At 40.6% G+C, this 16963-nt stretch overlaps 1 protein-coding gene across 1 annotated transcript in view; it reads right to left on the bottom strand.

Moving 5' to 3' along the window:
• Window positions 1-16963, bottom strand: part of NCKAP5 (NCK associated protein 5) — a 776078-nt gene that overhangs the window by 306170 nt on the left and 452945 nt on the right. Inside the window, exon 11 of the mRNA XM_049615277.1 lies at window positions 13213-13300. Within this exon, the coding sequence (XP_049471234.1) occupies window positions 13213-13300 (88 nt within the window). The remainder of the gene's footprint in view (window positions 1-13212; window positions 13301-16963) is intronic.

The following is a 16963-nucleotide window of genomic DNA, read 5'->3' as shown; positions in this document are numbered from 1 at the left end:
TTGCTTTAAAGTGAACATGAACTTATTGTATTTTGTATTTTGAGAGGTTAATGTGAGGATCAAATGAGATGGTGTTGTGAAAGTCTACACTGTAAAAGAGAATATTAATTGTTACTGTGGCAATTTTCACTACTGTTTCTCTAATGGTGTTGTCTAGATGTTTAGGAAAAATAGGTAATAAGAATTCATGGAGGGGTGCCTAGGTAGCTCAGTTTGGTTAAGTATCTGAGTCTTGATATCAACTCAAGTCGTGATCTCGTGGTCATGAGATTCAGCCCTGTGTTGGGCTCAGTACTGAGTATACAGCCTCCTTGGGATTCTCTCTCCCTCCTTCTCTACCCCCCCCCCCCCATTCAGGTGCATTCACACGCACTCTATCTCTCAAATAAATACATAAACATTTATATAAAAAAGAATTAATGGAAAAGAAAAAATACAATAGTAGGGCTAGACAAGTTAAATATAGTGACCCAAGAGAAATACAACCTAATTCAGATCGTAGGAATACATTTACAAGTTATTTTGTAAATGAAATAAAAAGGTTGTAAGAGCATGCTTGCAATGAAATTGTTTTCAGACCATCACTTATAATTACCACAGAAGTTTACTTACTCAGACTAAGATGTAAGCTTGGCATTAGTGGGGAGAAATGGATTTAACTGTGCTAATTTATTTATTTCTATGAAAAATTTTTAACATTTATTTATTATTGAGAGACAGAGACAGACAGAGCATGAGCATAGGGATTTGGGGGCAGAGAGATGGAGAGACACAGAATCCGAAGCAGGCTCCAGGCTCTGAGCTGTCAGCACAGAGCCCGAAGCGGGGCTCGAACCCACAAACCACAAGATCATGACCTGAGCCAAAGTCGGACGCTTAACCAACTGAGCCACCCAGGTGCCCCTGATTGTGCTAATTTATTAATTTAGTTCAAAAACAAAATTTATTGGGGGAGAATGACAAACCAACCAAATAGAAACATGCCTGGAAAAATGCATTTTGTTCTGTTTACAAAACAATGCAATCATCATGAATGAGGATCTGTCCTTGGCTATTCATTTAAACAGGTAAGGGAAGAATATAAGCCATTGTAAGACCCCAGTTCAATGAGCTTGCTCTAAATTTCCTTTCAACCTGTCAGTTTGCCACTTGGTACAGTCCACAAAGGACATGCAGTAAATGGTGCTGGGACAGCAGGCCATGACTTCAATAGTTCATTTTGATAGTATCAGCCTGAGGTCTGAGCCCTGAGAGTACGAGGGGGGGAGGGCCAAGAGGAGCAATGCTTCCTCTCTCCTTTGTATGCATATGATGCCTGGCAAACCAGAGAAATGATGGCTGTAATTTGCAAGTTGCATTTGCTCCTTTTTCTCTTCACTTCTTTATCCCTATGCTACTTCCTAACAACTCTGTTCCCTGGCACTCCTGGTCAAGAGGGAGTCTCACCCAGACTTAATCCAGAGGCTTATAAACTCCTAAATTCCTTTAGAAAAAGTGTTTTCCTTTCCCCTTCCACTCTAAACCCCACATCCTAAATTCCAGTGTTCTGAGACAAGCAGTAAGAACAAAGCCCACAGATTTAACCAGTTCACACTAACATGTGAATGATCTTCCCTTGAGTATTTTATATTCTGGAATCTTTATTTCTTACATGGGATGGTGCTTTAATGGATGGAATTTCAGAGAACCACATCTAAGGGAGAAAATGTTGGCAGATAGGGTCTGGGGATGACAGATGGTGTAGTAGGAGGAGATATTACCACAAAGGCCAGCCCTATCTGGGAACCTGACCTGGGTTCAGCACTCTTGAAATGTTGACATTTCTAAGCGTTCCATCATTTTCTCCAATTCTGAACTTTTAGGTTCTCAATAGCCTCCATGGCACTAGCCACTAAGGTAGACTAGAGTGGGGGCAGGGTAAGAGGACAATCTGCCTGTGTGAAGAGAAAGAATGGACGAGTAGACAGGGCTACAAGTGTCATAAGAATACTAGCGACTGTGTGTTGAATACGTAAGATGTGCTGAACACGTTACCATGTGCTATCCCCCGTTGTTAGATGAACCATCTGGGGAAGCACTTTAAAAACGGCAGCCTTTCTAGTTAGCCTTATTAGGCCCATTATGGAGAAGAGAAATGGGAGACTCACGTTAAGTTGCCCCAGCTGACAAAACTGAGTGAGAAAAATGAGATCCGCTCCCAGGTCTATCTGACCCCGAAACTTTGTCTTTAATTCCCCTTCATATGTTCTCCAACCATAATCCTTTATATGCATAGTCTCTAGAAAGTGAGGAGCTGCTGAGAGTTCACAGCATCCTTTTTCATGATCCACAACTTTCCTCTCCTCAGATGTTTCTTCCCATTATTAATCTGAATGAGCTCTTACACAGGAAAAGGAAGAAACACTGAGCACTGTTTGCATCTCTATTAGAATGAGGGGCCAACAGACTGACATGGGATGGAGGGGGCAATGCATGTTCAATGAACTTCTCCACTATCTCCACCCTTTGAGAGCCTGAGGACTTACCAAGCCCAGTGCACAGGGGGCAAATCCTCTGTCTTTGGGCACTGGCACAGCTGGCACAGGCCTTTAGCATCCTCAGCTTCAGTAACCTCTTGTTCCAGGCAATAGAAAAGTAGGAGCAGGAGGGAAAGCAATCATTGAGTTGTCGTTGACCTTCTACATTCCCCTCCACCTATAAATCAAATGTCCTTATGATGCTACTTCCTCCACTGCTCTTCACAGAGTTGGGCTGGCTAGAAAAGATCTCCAAGATCACAGAGTTGGCCCATTAGCAATGCTAGTGACGTTAGAATTACCTGGAGACATTTTTAAACACACCAAGGCCCAGGCTCTTCTGCTGGAGAACAGGTTCTAGGTCGAGGCTCAGGCAGGTTGAGACCTAGAACACAGCCTAACCCCATGTCTTTCAGCTGAGTTCTGGGAAAGACACATTCTGGAAGTGGGCCAGAATTCTCAAGCCCAGAAATTGCTGTACAGAGAGCAAAGACAAGCTCCTGAGCCTGCAAGGACTGTGGTTCTGCTCCTCAGACATGTTGGACAGGCCAATTAACACCCGAATCCTGCAATGACTTCAATGCAGACAGCAGACTCCTAGCCAACCACTCTCCTCTCACCCCACACACCGTGATTCCTCTTCATTGCATTGCAGTGCTTGGTGTGCAGATGAAATCAATAAGGACAATACAGCTGAAAGGTTACTGTACAGGAGCTCTCAGTAATGAGTGTGTGTGTGTGTGTGTGTGTGTGTGTGTGTGTGTGTGTGTTGTCCAGCAGATGCTTTCCACTTCTTTCTTAACTATTTCCTAATTCCAAAATTGTACATTTGCCCCCACAGACTATTTTATCTCCATTTTAGAAGGCATTTAGCCAAGTCCTAAAACAAAGAAAATTACAGTTTTATTCCTTCAGGTGAGTTAAGAAAATAGGATCAAAGCTCATGGACTGATATCATCATGATTTTGCTCTGTTCAAATTCATTTATTTCTAAGAGGAAGAAAGAACTGATGTGCCTGGTTAATGATGTGAACTACCCAAAGTGTCTGCATGAGCTACACACTTACTAAAGGGCAACATCTTTTGGTTTCTACCTACAGAACCTTTTGACCTAAGACATGTACTGGGTATTCCAAAGTAAAGTGTGGCCCTTCCTGAGATGAGTTGAGGAGAGCAGCTCTCAAGTTCATTGGCAATAATCAGCTCACCTGTATGAAGAGAAGGTGCTTCTCCAGGGCACCATTCTATTCATAAGTTACATTTGTTTTAACAGAGAGACCATATTCTGCTTTGACTTGGTAAGAGTTCCGTTCAGGGTCAAAACATCTAACAGAGAAAGTGTTCATGTCTGAGCACAAAATTTAGACAGAAACTGAGAATGAGAAAGTAGAGTCAGAACCCATTAAACCAGGGAATTTAAATTCCCGAGAAGAACGGAGGTAGTTATTTAAACTCTGAGTGCTATTATTTAAAGCCTCTGTTCCTTTCAAAGTATTTAATATGACTTTGGCATTTCATAGGTGAATGCTCTCCTCAGTCAGATGTCACCATATGAGATTGTTTTGAAAACTTCTGGAATTCTGGAAAGTCTTCTGTAGAGTGCAAAATCATAAATTCTTCTTATGGAATAATTTCAAAGAGAAAACGATTTTATGAAAGACAATGTTCTTAGCTGTCCTGAACCTCATCACACACTTTGGTTTTGAGAAATCCTGTCTCCTTTACCTAAATTTACTATCTGAATAGAAGATGTTGCTTAAAACAAAACAGAATAGGACAAAAAGAGGAAGGAAACCATTTCCTCGAGGAGCAGTTTCAGCCATTTAAGACTTAACACACAATAAAAATACTCCTTTTATTACCATTACTCACTTCAGCAGCTACTCAAAGTTCACAGCAATTCAAAGAAAAGGCCAAATTTCTTAAAGCGGAATCAAAGGCATTTGAGATTTCCTGAGATTACAGGTCACAGACATACATAAAAAAGCTCAATAAAAATATTTCATATTCCATTGTGTATTATAATTTTATAAATGCCTATGCAAAGACTTAGCCCTCTATCAACAGATACTCAATAGAATTTTAAATCATTTTTTTTTCCCAACTGGTATGCACTCACAGAAGGTACTCACTTTTGATCTGTTTTTGCATTTGTTTACCACATTCTATTTAGATTAAAAAAGAACAGGGAAAAAAACCCACTTTTCTAAATCACTTATATGAATTACAAACAAGCTCTTTAAAGAGTTCTAAAGAATTCAGCTCTCTTGGCTAATTAACTGCCAGAGCGCTTACTGAGATAAATACTGTGCATGAAAGAATCAGTATAGATGCATATGCATGCACTGGGCTGAGAATGGGGCTCTGAACCTCAACTCTTGTTTTCTCCTTTGCAAACTGTGGGAACAGGGGTGGTGGAATGGATGGATACTAAAGTACCTCACAGGTTCCCAACATATTTATGGACCAGAAGAGTCAAAATGACTCACCAAACTTGGGGGAAAAAATGACAAAACAAAAGAGATCATCCTAAAGAGGGGTCCGGAGAGCTCAGTCTATTATGATTCCTTCAGGTGATTCTGCGACTCAGCCAGGAAATGGAGCCAGGAAACTTGTAGCTTCTAAAAATCACAGGTATTTCAATTTTGCCTTGCATTTACATATATTCATGAAAAATGGTTTTATGTTAAAAGTTTGAAAATATCACACTTGAAATACGCTAGGAATATTGCTATTGAAAAGAGCTTTCTTAGAAAGGTAACTTTTGTAATCGATTGTTTAATATAATTTTTCGAACTTAACTTTTCTTTCTAGTGCACTGGAATTTTTTCACTGAATTTTTTTAATGTTTATTTTTTGAGAGAGAGAAATAGAGAGAGAGAGACAGAGAGACACACAGCACAAATGGGGGAGGGGAAGAGAGAGAGGAAGACACAAAATTAGAAGTAGGCTCTAGGCTCCAGGCTCCAAGCTGTGAGCACAGAGCCCCACACGGTGCTTGAACCCACAGACTGCGAGATCATGACCTGAGCGGAAGTGGGAGGCCCAACCGACTAAGCCACCCACGTGCCCTGAGTACACTGAAATTTTTGAATTTGCTTCAGTCATTACAGGGAAAAGAGGTGAAGTTTAAAGTCAAAACTTTCCCACTCCTGATAAGAATTCTAATTTGTGAAATAAGTAACATCTCGGCTGGGCAGGTCTTGAGCTAAATCCTAGCCTATGTCAGGTGCTTTCTGTGTACATAAAAGGGTCTGGATATATTCTTGATGACTGACAGATTTTAGGATAACTAGAAAGGATCCCTTTCCCCAAGCCATCACCTGGTTCATCATATCTGAGAATACTTTGAAGGAATTGCTTAAGGAAAAGTCATTTTGATTTTCAATTAAATCACTTCAAATGGAAATGATTTGGGTAACACACTAGATTGCTTTAAACACAATCTACAGCATCAATGACTGAACATAAGCCATCGTTGGAAATAATGGAGCTGGACTCAGAAAACACACAGCTCAGGGGTGCCTAGTTGCTTGAGCGTCCATCCGAGTCTTGATCTTGGCTCAGGTCCTGATCTCATGTTTCTTGAGATTGAGCCCTGTGTCAGGCTCCTGGCTGACAGTTCAGACCCTGCTTGGGATTCTCTCTCTCCTTCTCTCTCTGTCCCTCCCCTGCTTGCATTCAAGCATGTGTGTGCTCTCTCCCTAAATAAATAAATAAACTTAAAAAAAAAGAAAAGAAAAGAAAAGAAGAGAAAAGGAAAGAAAAGGAAAGGAAAGGAAAGAAAAGAAAAGAAAAGAAAAGAAAAGAAAAGGAAAGAAAAGAAAAGAAAAGAAAACACACAGTTCAGGGCTCTCCACGGAGGTGGGACAGAGTAAAGGGGTAAAGAGAGGGAGACTCAGACACTGATGCAATGTGCTCTCTGCTAGGACAATGACTTAGGCACCTTTTGGAAACAACTCTACATTCCATTGTTATGGTGATTTACTCACTCTGCTAAAAGGGTACAAAAGAGCTCAGGCAACCTAACAAGGGTAATGTGTAACTTTTGGTAATATGTAATTTAACCTCTGTGCCTCAGTTTCATCTTCTGTAAAATAAGGAAGATGATAGTACCTACTTCAAAGCTTTCTTGTGAAAGTCCAGTGTGTTCACCCTTGTAAAATGATTAGAATACGACCATCCATAGTAGGTGCTCAGCAAGTGTTGGCCAGCAGTAGGTCAGAGTGCATACCGTCGCTAGAGGCACTTGGTGCCCATACTCTGCGTAGACCAAGCCATGCAGGACTGCAAAGAAGTGTCAAAATCCCAGAGTTCTAAGAGCAAGAAGAAACCCTAGAAATCCTCTTTCTGTTTTGAGGATTGGCTTTAGACTAGCATATTTTACGTAGTCCATGTATAAAAAAATAAGCCACTATTTAAGACTAAAAAACCCATAAAAACTGGAACTTCAATCTTCCTTTGAAACATAAGGCCATCTGCCCACACTGGTGACTTCTGGGTGGGACTGTTTCCCTGAGACCACACAGAGGCTCTCAGGGTGCCACTCTCTCCACCACTCCTGAACGCCCTTTGGCATTAAACTGGGTGTGGGTTGCCAGTGCACAGTTTTCAAAAGCAAGGCTTTTGTCTTTTAACAAAACAAACAAATCAACCCCCCAAAAACTCTCTCTGTACCTGTTTCCCTACCGAAAGTAGAAAAATAGAACGTGAACCCTTAGAGAAGATTTGACCTTTCTCATACCTGGTCCACTTGGGCCATTTACACGATTTGTTATAATGTAGGTATTGCATTTGTGATGTCTCATCTGGTTCAACACCTCTTCTCTTACAAATATGAAAAACGAGGACCCCAGGGAGTTTAGGTGACCATCTGAGGTCCCAAGTCTTGTTAGTGGTGGAAGTTGTACCCACATGCAGGGCTTTTCCCCCCTCTCATCGAAGTTCCTGCTTTTCCAGCCACTGTCTTCTTTGTAGCTACTGTAGGTTCAGTCTGTGTTCCATATGAAGAAGCAGGACAGGAAGCCTACCAGCTGCGACAAGGAGGCACCCCAGGCTGCTACAGACACCAGAAGCCTGTACCCGGGGTAATTCATTAGCAGTGGTAGGATTATCCTTTCTCAGCCAGGTTTCCTGTCTTAAAGAGTCTTTTTTTTTTTAAGATTTTATTTTTAAGTACTCTCTATACCCAATATGGGGCTTAAACTCACAACCCTGAGACCAGGAATTGCATGCTCCACAGACTCAGTCAGTTGCCCCCTGTCTGCCCCCCCTTTTTTTTCTGTTAAATATTCTGATGGCTGAAGCAGAGGAAATGACGCCCCTCTCAAGCAACTGCTCCATTTCATCTATGCTTAATCCCACCTCCCTTTCATGTCTAATCATGATTTATTTTCTTACTTCACTAAATGACATGGTGACCCAGGTGATGAGAAAACATAAGATGACACATAAGAAAACCCTAGACGCTTAAAGTGAGTGAGCTGGAGAAAGAAACAAAACAGAGGAGAAATTGCAGCTGTTTCTACTTGTTCAGGTTCCTCCACGGACAATCTTTAAGTTTTCCCTTTCCTGCCAGCGAAATGAGACTGTCCTATGTACCAGGTCTAGCACTTTCCCTACGTACACACAATTATGCTATTTCTCTTACACATGTGGCTTTCCTACCCGAGAGATGACAGGCGTGAACACTACCGGAATTACTAATTTATCTCAGTTTACTTACACTTGTTTATTTTGTATTTTGACAGTGATTCTGTGAGCTGGGGGGTTTTAGAGTGTGCTCATTCCCCACCCTACCATCAAACTGTCCCACAGACAAGGGCTTAGTTTAATTCTATAGATCTCATTTAGGAAACTCAATGATCTATCTCCAGTTTTACCACTGAGCATTTGCCAGAGTTGAGTCAGGCCTCTTAGACATAAAGGTGAAACAGGCTCACCCTTAGAAAGGAGCATGATAATATCTATTTTAGAGACTGATGGAATGAAAAAATGAGATCCATTCTGTGCCCTTTGTAAACTATAAAGCACATGTGTGGCCTATGTGTCCTAACAGTCAGATGTCGTATTAAAACACTAGGGAGGAGCGCCTGGGTGGCGCAGTCGGTTAAGCGTCCGACTTCAGCCAGGTCACGATCTCGCGGTCCGTGAGTTCGAGCCCCACGTCAGGCTCTGGGCTGATGGCTCGGAGCCTGGAGCCTGTTTCCGATTCTGTGTCTCCCTCTCTCTCTGCCCCTCCCCCGTTCATGCTCTGTCTCTCTCTGTCCGAAAAATAAATAAAAAACGTTGAAAAAAATTTTTAAAATACTAGGGATATAAGGTGTTCTGAGAAAGGCAGGCTATAGGACTCAGGAAGAAGCTCATGACTCCTGATTCCATTTCAAGAGACAACAGAGACAGAAATAAACAAACAAACAAACAAACAAAGGGAAAACAGATTATTAAACATAAGTCCTAGTCAGGAGGAAGCACCTCCAGGAAGAGCAGTGTGGTAAGTTTGGTGGCATCTTCCTGTGTGTTCCCAGAACCCATCTATGCAGGCTGCTCTTTTGGCCCCTATCACACTGTTGCATGTATTTCATGATTTGCCCTCCCTCCCTCCCTACTCTCCAGCATCTTATAAATCAAGCTTTCCAGGAAAAGGCCTCTGTGAGGCAGGCATCTTTGTATTTCCAGCACTTAGCTTGCTGTTGGCTAGGAACTTCCAGCCTGCTGGGTTAATGTTACTTAGTGTGACAGACAGACAATGCCTTTGCCCCCCCACCAGAGATGTCCACAACTCAGTCCCTAAAATCTGTGGCAATGGCACCTCATGTGGCAAGAAGGACTTTATAGATGTGATTAAATGAAGGATCATGAGATGGAGAGATAATCCTGGATGTGCCCCACGTAATCACAGGATCTCTGTAAGAGGGAGGAAGGGAGGAGGGTCAAACTCAGAAAAAGGAAACACGACAATGCAACCAGAGTTTGGAGTAGCCTAGTTTGAAGGTGGAGTTAAAAACCATAAACCAAGGACTGCTAGAATCTGGAAAAACTAAGGAATCAATTCTGTCTTGAGGCATCAAGAAAGAATGTTATCCTTCCAGCACCACGAGTATAGACTTTTGACCTCCAGAATTATAAGAGAATAAATTTGTGTGGTTTTAAGCCACTAAGTTTATAATAGCTGAAGTAGGAAACAAAAACACTTAGATAAAAAGTAAATGCGTACCTGTCATTTGAATGAATGGGCAAATGAACAAAAAGAGAGAGCTCTGAATAAAAAAGGGAAAGACCTAGATTCAGGTTCCAACAATGAGCTGGGTAACTTGGGCCCCATATGTAATCTCTCTGGAACTCCTTGTGAAGAGCCAAGGGCATGGAGACAGACCGATTAGGAGTCAAGGCGCTTCTAGGCTATTTCATGCTGTGCATCTTTGGGCAAGTGCTCAGCTCTCTAGGCCTATGTCCTATCTATAAGATAGCAATAGTGACACAACTGTTGGGGGAATGAATGCGCTCCAGTCTAGTTATGTTTAATGGGACTCTGAGTTAGGCGCATGTGAAACTAGGCACATAAAAATTTTACTAATGTCACTTCATGCACAAACCTTGAAACCATGACAATTCTCCAAATTCAAAATGAGTGAAGGCTTAAAAACTGTGAACAAACTGAGGGTTGATGGGGGGTGGGAGGAAAGGGAGGGTGGGTGATGGGTATTGAGGAGGGTACCTGTTGGGATGACCACTGGGGGTTGTATGGAAACCAATTTGATAATAAATTTCATATATTGAAAAAAAAATGAGTCAAGGATTGCACAATGGTAAAGCTGGTAAACTGTGAACCACTGGCTGCCACTGGGTCTGCTTCAGCTGCTGAACAGAAACACCCACTTGTCCTTTGCGGGAACCCATGTTGAATTATGCAAGTTAGAAACAATACAAGTAACAAATTATGAGAGGTCTCCAGGAACACACCCCTAGAACAAAATATGACCACCCTTTAATGCATGCAAAGCAATTACCATGGGTCTGGAACACAGGAAGCTATTATTCTGCTATTATTATATTAACTCAGTGATAAAAGCCTCAGAATAAACACTTCCACGATAGAAAATGAACCAAACTCCAGCTTTCCCATGGGCTTTAGCTTTCCCTGGGCCTCCAGCTCCTGTCAGAGAATTCTCACAGTTGGAAAATCTGAGTCAGGTGTGCTAATAACACCCCAGATTATGAAGTAATAGATTTTCCAACTCTTACCTAAAACAAGGAGGTGTTAACTGTGTGCTCTACTGAGACCGCCATACACATCTTGCACACCCTCTTTGGGCCCCTCAGCCATATTTAGACTAGAATCAGTGACATGACAAGGACCTTCTTGGGACTCAGTGCCAACCAGCAACACTCTTCTTTCTCTTCTCTTCATTCTGTTCCTAGAACCCTCAGAGAACAAGGTTGTGCCTGGTACATACTACAAGCTCAATAGATATCTCTTGAATGTATAAGTGACTTTTATGGATCATACAGCCCATGTCTCTCTCCCATTTTCCAGACAATGAGCCACAGGCCAATTAGAGCAATAACTAAAAAATCCCTTCCATGTTGCATGAATTCGACTTAGTAACTGTCTCCTCCCAAGAGAGAGGAGCTAATTTCTCAAATCCAGCAGACTGGGTTATAGAGAGGAAATCGTTTTAAATAACATTTTTAAAACTGTATCTGTTTTTCTAAGTAGCTTCCAGTTTCACAAAATGAATTCTGATGCTAAGTGCCCCATAATGAGGAGATCTGGAAAAGCATAAGAGCAACACTGAATTATTTAGCTCTAACTAAAGCCTGGTGTTACCTTGAGGAGGAACAAATGACTTATGTTTCAGATTCTTTTAGGCTGCACAGAACCACTTAATGCAGAACCAAGTCCTGTTTTACTTGTACCTCCATTTTCTACCAAAGCACAACTAATACTTGGGAAAACTTTAGAGCGAGGAGGACTTAAATCCTTATCCTAACTTTGGGTGACCACACATCAGGAAGAGCTGGGCAGGCATTCCTTGTGTAAAGACCACCCCTCGAGAAGAATCTAAACCCTTTCCCTAGAAATGGACGTTAGTGATATTTTTTTCCTGTTTTTTTGGAGCTAACTTTCATCTCTTCTCTGGTAGCTTAAGTCAATGGCTTGCACTGTTGTCCCTGGAGCTGGAGAACAGATGTTCCCCTTATCATAAAGTAGCCTTGTATACTTCAAGAGTCAACTACTTAGTGCACACACTTGTTAAGGCTGATCATGCCTAGATTTCTTAACTTCGTGTAATACTATAACGTTTATTATCTGGTCCCTTCTGATCTTCTTCATAACAAGTTGGGTTGTAGACCCCTGAATACATACACTGAGGGAAAATCATGTGACATGATCTTTACCAGACAGGTTTCCATGCGTGCCTCCCCAGACACTCTTGCTTTTTAGTCAGAAAAAAATCTAGGGTTGCCCAGTGCTTACCCCCAAGTTTCTGCCCATTTCCTTGCCTTATTTAGCTGTTGGGGCTCCCTATGCTTAGTTGTACAATGGATAGCAGGTCTCTATTTGTGATTTTAAGTGATTTCCAGTAAAAGTCTTCAATTTCTCTATGTCGGGTGCCTGTGCTCTTTCTGCTGTATTTCCCTTTCCCACCTTGCCAGAGCCGTCTCATCTGTGTGGCCAACTTGGGTCGTGCTCAGATCGGAAGCCCTTCTTACCATGCTGGCTGCTTTGCTGTGTTACAGAACCATGGAATGAGGATGATCAGAAGACAGTGACTGGCCACTTTGTCTACCACTTACCAACTTGGACCTCTTCTGAGTCTACAGTGCCCAAGGTGCAAGGCCACACCCATGAGCACAACATACAAGCATGACCTCATCCAGCTCTTCCGAGTACCCCCAGTCTCACCATCAAGATTTTTATCTCATCAGGCCATTATTTACTTACTTTGAACTTCTTATTCTTCTTGAGCCTGCCATGCAAATTCACACTACTGTACCTTTCTCTAGGCTACACTGCTGTTGGCAACATCCTTCCTCCTGTTCTCTCTCTCTCAGGTCCCTAAGTGTCATAACTCTGAAATATACCAAGTGTCATACCTTCTTGGAGGTATGGCACTTAACTTCCCAGACAGGATGAGTCACTCCCCTCCATATTCCCAGAGAATGCTACAGATACCTCTGTTATCACCCTGACCATGGAGTATACACTGAGGTACTTTTTATTTAATTATTTCGAGAGAGAGAGAGAGAGAACACAGATGGGGTAAAGGTAGAGACAGTGAAATCCCAAGCAGGCTGTGCACCGTCAGCATGCAGACTGATGCGTGGCTTGACCTCACAAACTGTGAGATTATGACCTGAGCCTAAATCAAGAGTCAGATGCTTAAATTGACTGGGCCACCCTGGTACCCCAAGTACTATGGTACTTTTATAGGTTTCTCTGTTTCACTATAAACTTACTTTTTGCAGCTTCCTATGACCCAATCTACAATTTGTTTCACAGAGTCCAAGATATGAAGGAGTTAAATAAACATGTATGTGATTCCTTAAGCAGAGGTGACTGTATGGTTCCCAGCATCTGGGTCTGGACCACACTTGTTTATTTATCTCTGGGTCAGGGAGGACAGAGTTAGAGAAATACAAGAAAAACAAGCCAACTGGTGCCCAGCCAAGAGTGAGAAACGTGGTGTACCTGATAGACCATTATATTAACAGTTTCTTCTTTTTTCTGCTCTGGAGGCCCTTGACTCTGCAATAGATTTCGCACTGTTTCTTCCATCCTGAGAAACAAACAGACAAAATAAAGAATTTCTTTAGAGATGGTTTGATTAACATGGGGCTATTCCAGTTAGTAGAAATATTTCTTCAGTATAGTTCCAGTATAAGCTTATACCTGGAAATCTCTTTTCTCTTCTCTCTCCTTCATACCCTCCATTAGGAATCTGTCATGAAGTCCTTTAAAATTAAGAATGTCTCTGAGTTCTCTTTGTCTTTACCATTCAGGTCCCTATCACTGGCTTCCTGCATTTGTACTCATGCAAACATCTCCCACTATCTCTCTTCACTTTCAATCACTCCCCTTTCATTTGACACAATGTCACCACATTAATCTTCCTGAAATACCACTTTTTCTTAAATCAATTTTCAAAGTTGGTGACGAATATTACATGAATGCATCTTTGCTGTTAACAAACTGTTACATCTTTCCAGGGTGGTCTGTGTCAGCACACAAAGATCTATTCTTTTCAGGTACTTTCTGGTATTTCATGATGCGAATGCACCATACATTATTTAACCATTCCTCTACTGATGGAACTTAAATTACTTCAGATTTTTTATTCTTTCAAATAATAAACATCTACACATACAGCCTAGTGCACATTAATTAGTATTTCTATGGGTTATAATGTAACTTATATTGTATGTTATAATCCTATATTGTCTCACATTCCTACTTCCAATACCCATTCCCCATTGCCCAAAAGTAAACAGTAAAAAAAAACAACAACACATTTCCATTTCCACTTTGAGACACTGTCTCATGTTGTTACTCCTTGAAATGGCAAACCCTGCATCTTCTCATTTCCATCCATCTTTCAAAATCTACTTCAATTTCACTACCAAAGAAACATCTTCACGGCCTCCCTCCACATTTCCTTGAATTTTTACAGCCTTATGCTTTACATCACTCATTCTATCATTCAAAAACTCCCCACTTTAATGCTCAAATTATATGCATGTTCTTTCTTCTGAAATTAATTACAATATTTGGTATAAAACCATGTCATAGATTTCTTATGTGTCTCCCCCCAACTACAGATAAAGTGGGTACTCAGTAGACAGTTGCTATATGAATCCTTTGTTAATGCATTTTTTAAAAGTATTAAGTAGTTACTCTGTGCCAGGCATTGATCATGTATATTCAAACTGTGTTTGGATGACCTTGTCTCTGGGGCCCATCTGTGAGGATACATGGACCATACTCTTAGGGGAAGACACCTGAGCAGGATGCTCTGAACACAGTGAGTGCTCTCTTGCCCAGAACCTGAGTTGGCTGTTTCTATCAGTCCCATCCTGAAGACTGTATTTCAGTGACTCAGTATGATACTAGTTTAAAAGACCTCAGGAAAAGCAGGCTCATCCAGCTTCTTTCTCTCACTAAAAGCTTCTGGCAAGACAAATTAAGGGCTCCAGGAGGCGACTGAATTCATGAAGTGGCAAGACCATTACAGTAAACAAAGGAGTACAGTTCCAAATGCCAAACTTTCTAATATGGCATAAAACTACTTAGTGGCAGAGTGAGGAAACTTCAGATGAACTGGGCCAGTTCAAGTCTAGGTTATAATTGGAGAAATTCTGCCTTTACAGGGTATGCCATCAAGATCCACTCAAAATTTTAGAAGACAGTGGACATTGATTATGAGCGCTCAAAGAATGATTTGTGACTATATTTATATAAGCCATCTCTTTGTGCATCCAAACAGGAGAGCAAAGTCTGGCTCCCTGTATTTTCACAAGTCTTACATTATTAATGATAACATCAAAATTAAACAGTACTTTCAACTTGTTGAAGAACTCTCATCTACTAATCATTACAATGTACTTTTAAAAGATCACTACATCACTACTACACTGTGGTGGATGAGAAGCAGAGACACAGAAAGGTTAAAGGCTAACTGACAGCATCACAGCTAGCTGGGTAGGTTAGGATGAAGCCATTTTGCCTGAATATCAAAGAGCGGCTTCTTTCCACTAGATCTTATTTACATACAGGAAATGATTTTAAATGAAGAGTCTTAATTTCTAATCAAGAGTTACCATGGTGAACATCTATTGGGTGCTGAGCCCAAAAAGGCAAAAACACCATTTCTGACCTTAAGCTCTGAGAGTGCTCACGATCTTGTAGAAGAGACAAACTGAATTTATTTACCAAAAAAAAAAAAAAAAAAAAAAAAAGAAAGAAAAAGATATAGGGGTGAAGAAAGCACAGATTCTGAAATATTAAGTGATCAGAGCCAATTTCTAATATTCTATTTCACTGTATGAAAAAAAAACAAATTATCTCTCAAATGGTAGCAGATTTTCCATGATGTTTGTCAAATCTATCATAAACAAAAAAAGTAATGATAATGGTGAGGAGTTGCTCAAGATCAGGCAGCTTGTGTATGATAGATCAGGGACTGGCCCCCAGCATCCTAAATATCAGTCTATTTTCTCTACCTCAGTACAGAGGCTGCAGGTCTTTCTTATTTCAATCCGTATTTCGTTCATTTATAAATATTTGGTTTTAAATGTGTCTCAAGTTTGTTAGATTCAGTTAAAATTAAATCTTGTCTTCTTTTAATAAATTGAAATATACCTCTGTCAGTGCATATCTTGCTGAATTATCTCTTCTGTATAATTAAAAGTTCCATACAGAAGTTGCTAGATCAAAAAGAAAAACATCTATTCACCTTCCCCCATTTTTCTTGGCTTTATGTTGAGAAAAAAGAAAAGAGAAAAAGGCAGGCAGGAAGCTGTTAGATTCTCAAGCAGCCAAGACCCACAGTAACACTGTGAACATCATTTTCTGGCACTACTTCATGATTAATTGAAACCAATTACATTTCCAAGCCATATCTTGGAACAGAGTTGCAGGGACCCAACCCAACCTTTGGTAAAAAATTAACTTGTCTCATCTTTTCATAACCTTTATGAATCTGGTCATAGAGAAAATAGTTTGAACCTGATGAGAAGATACGATTATTTATTCCCTGATGACATCTTCTTTCTTTTAATTCTCATTTAGCAAACATCTCTCTTCATTTTCCTGAAAATCAAAGACTGTGAAGCACCATTCATTGTCGTTTGAGGTCCAATGGTATTTTACTTTATCCTATTATTTTGATAGCTGATGCGTGAGGGTGTGCATTACCAGCCTTTACATAAAATACTTCCACTATCTGTTTTTCCAAATGTGGCTAAAAATAAGCAAATTTCTTTTCCCAGGCCAGATGTGGGCAGAGATTTTCTTTTTTTCTTTTCTTTTCTTTCTATTTTTACAAACTGTTGATTGGCTTAGCATCACCCTTAATCATTGTCTTTTAGCTCTTTTTTCTTTTTCTTTTTTTTTTTTTGGGGGGGTGTCTAATCTGTGACTAAGTTCTTTCTTCTCCTAAATACTGGTCAAGTGGCAGTCAATGAAAAATACATAGACCTTAACTGCATTTGTTGACATGTTTTAAGCTTTAATGTATATTAAGAGAACTATTTTTAAAAAGTTAAGTTCTATACACATCAGAGAAAAAAAACTAAATTCATTTGCCAACAGTGTATTTCAGATACCATAGGTATAAATGTAGGAGTTTTTGCCTCATGAAGCGCTAGATACTGAGCAGAACATTAGACTGAAATGTTCTTTTGTGACTCCTCTGATCAGATATTCAGTTTAGCACAGGTTAGTT

Source organism: Panthera uncia (genome assembly GCF_023721935.1).
Source record: "Panthera uncia isolate 11264 chromosome C1 unlocalized genomic scaffold, Puncia_PCG_1.0 HiC_scaffold_3, whole genome shotgun sequence".
NCBI lineage: Eukaryota > Metazoa > Chordata > Mammalia > Carnivora > Felidae > Panthera > Panthera uncia.
Note: the sequence above shows the minus strand (reverse complement) of the source record. Positions and strands in the feature narration are given on the sequence as shown.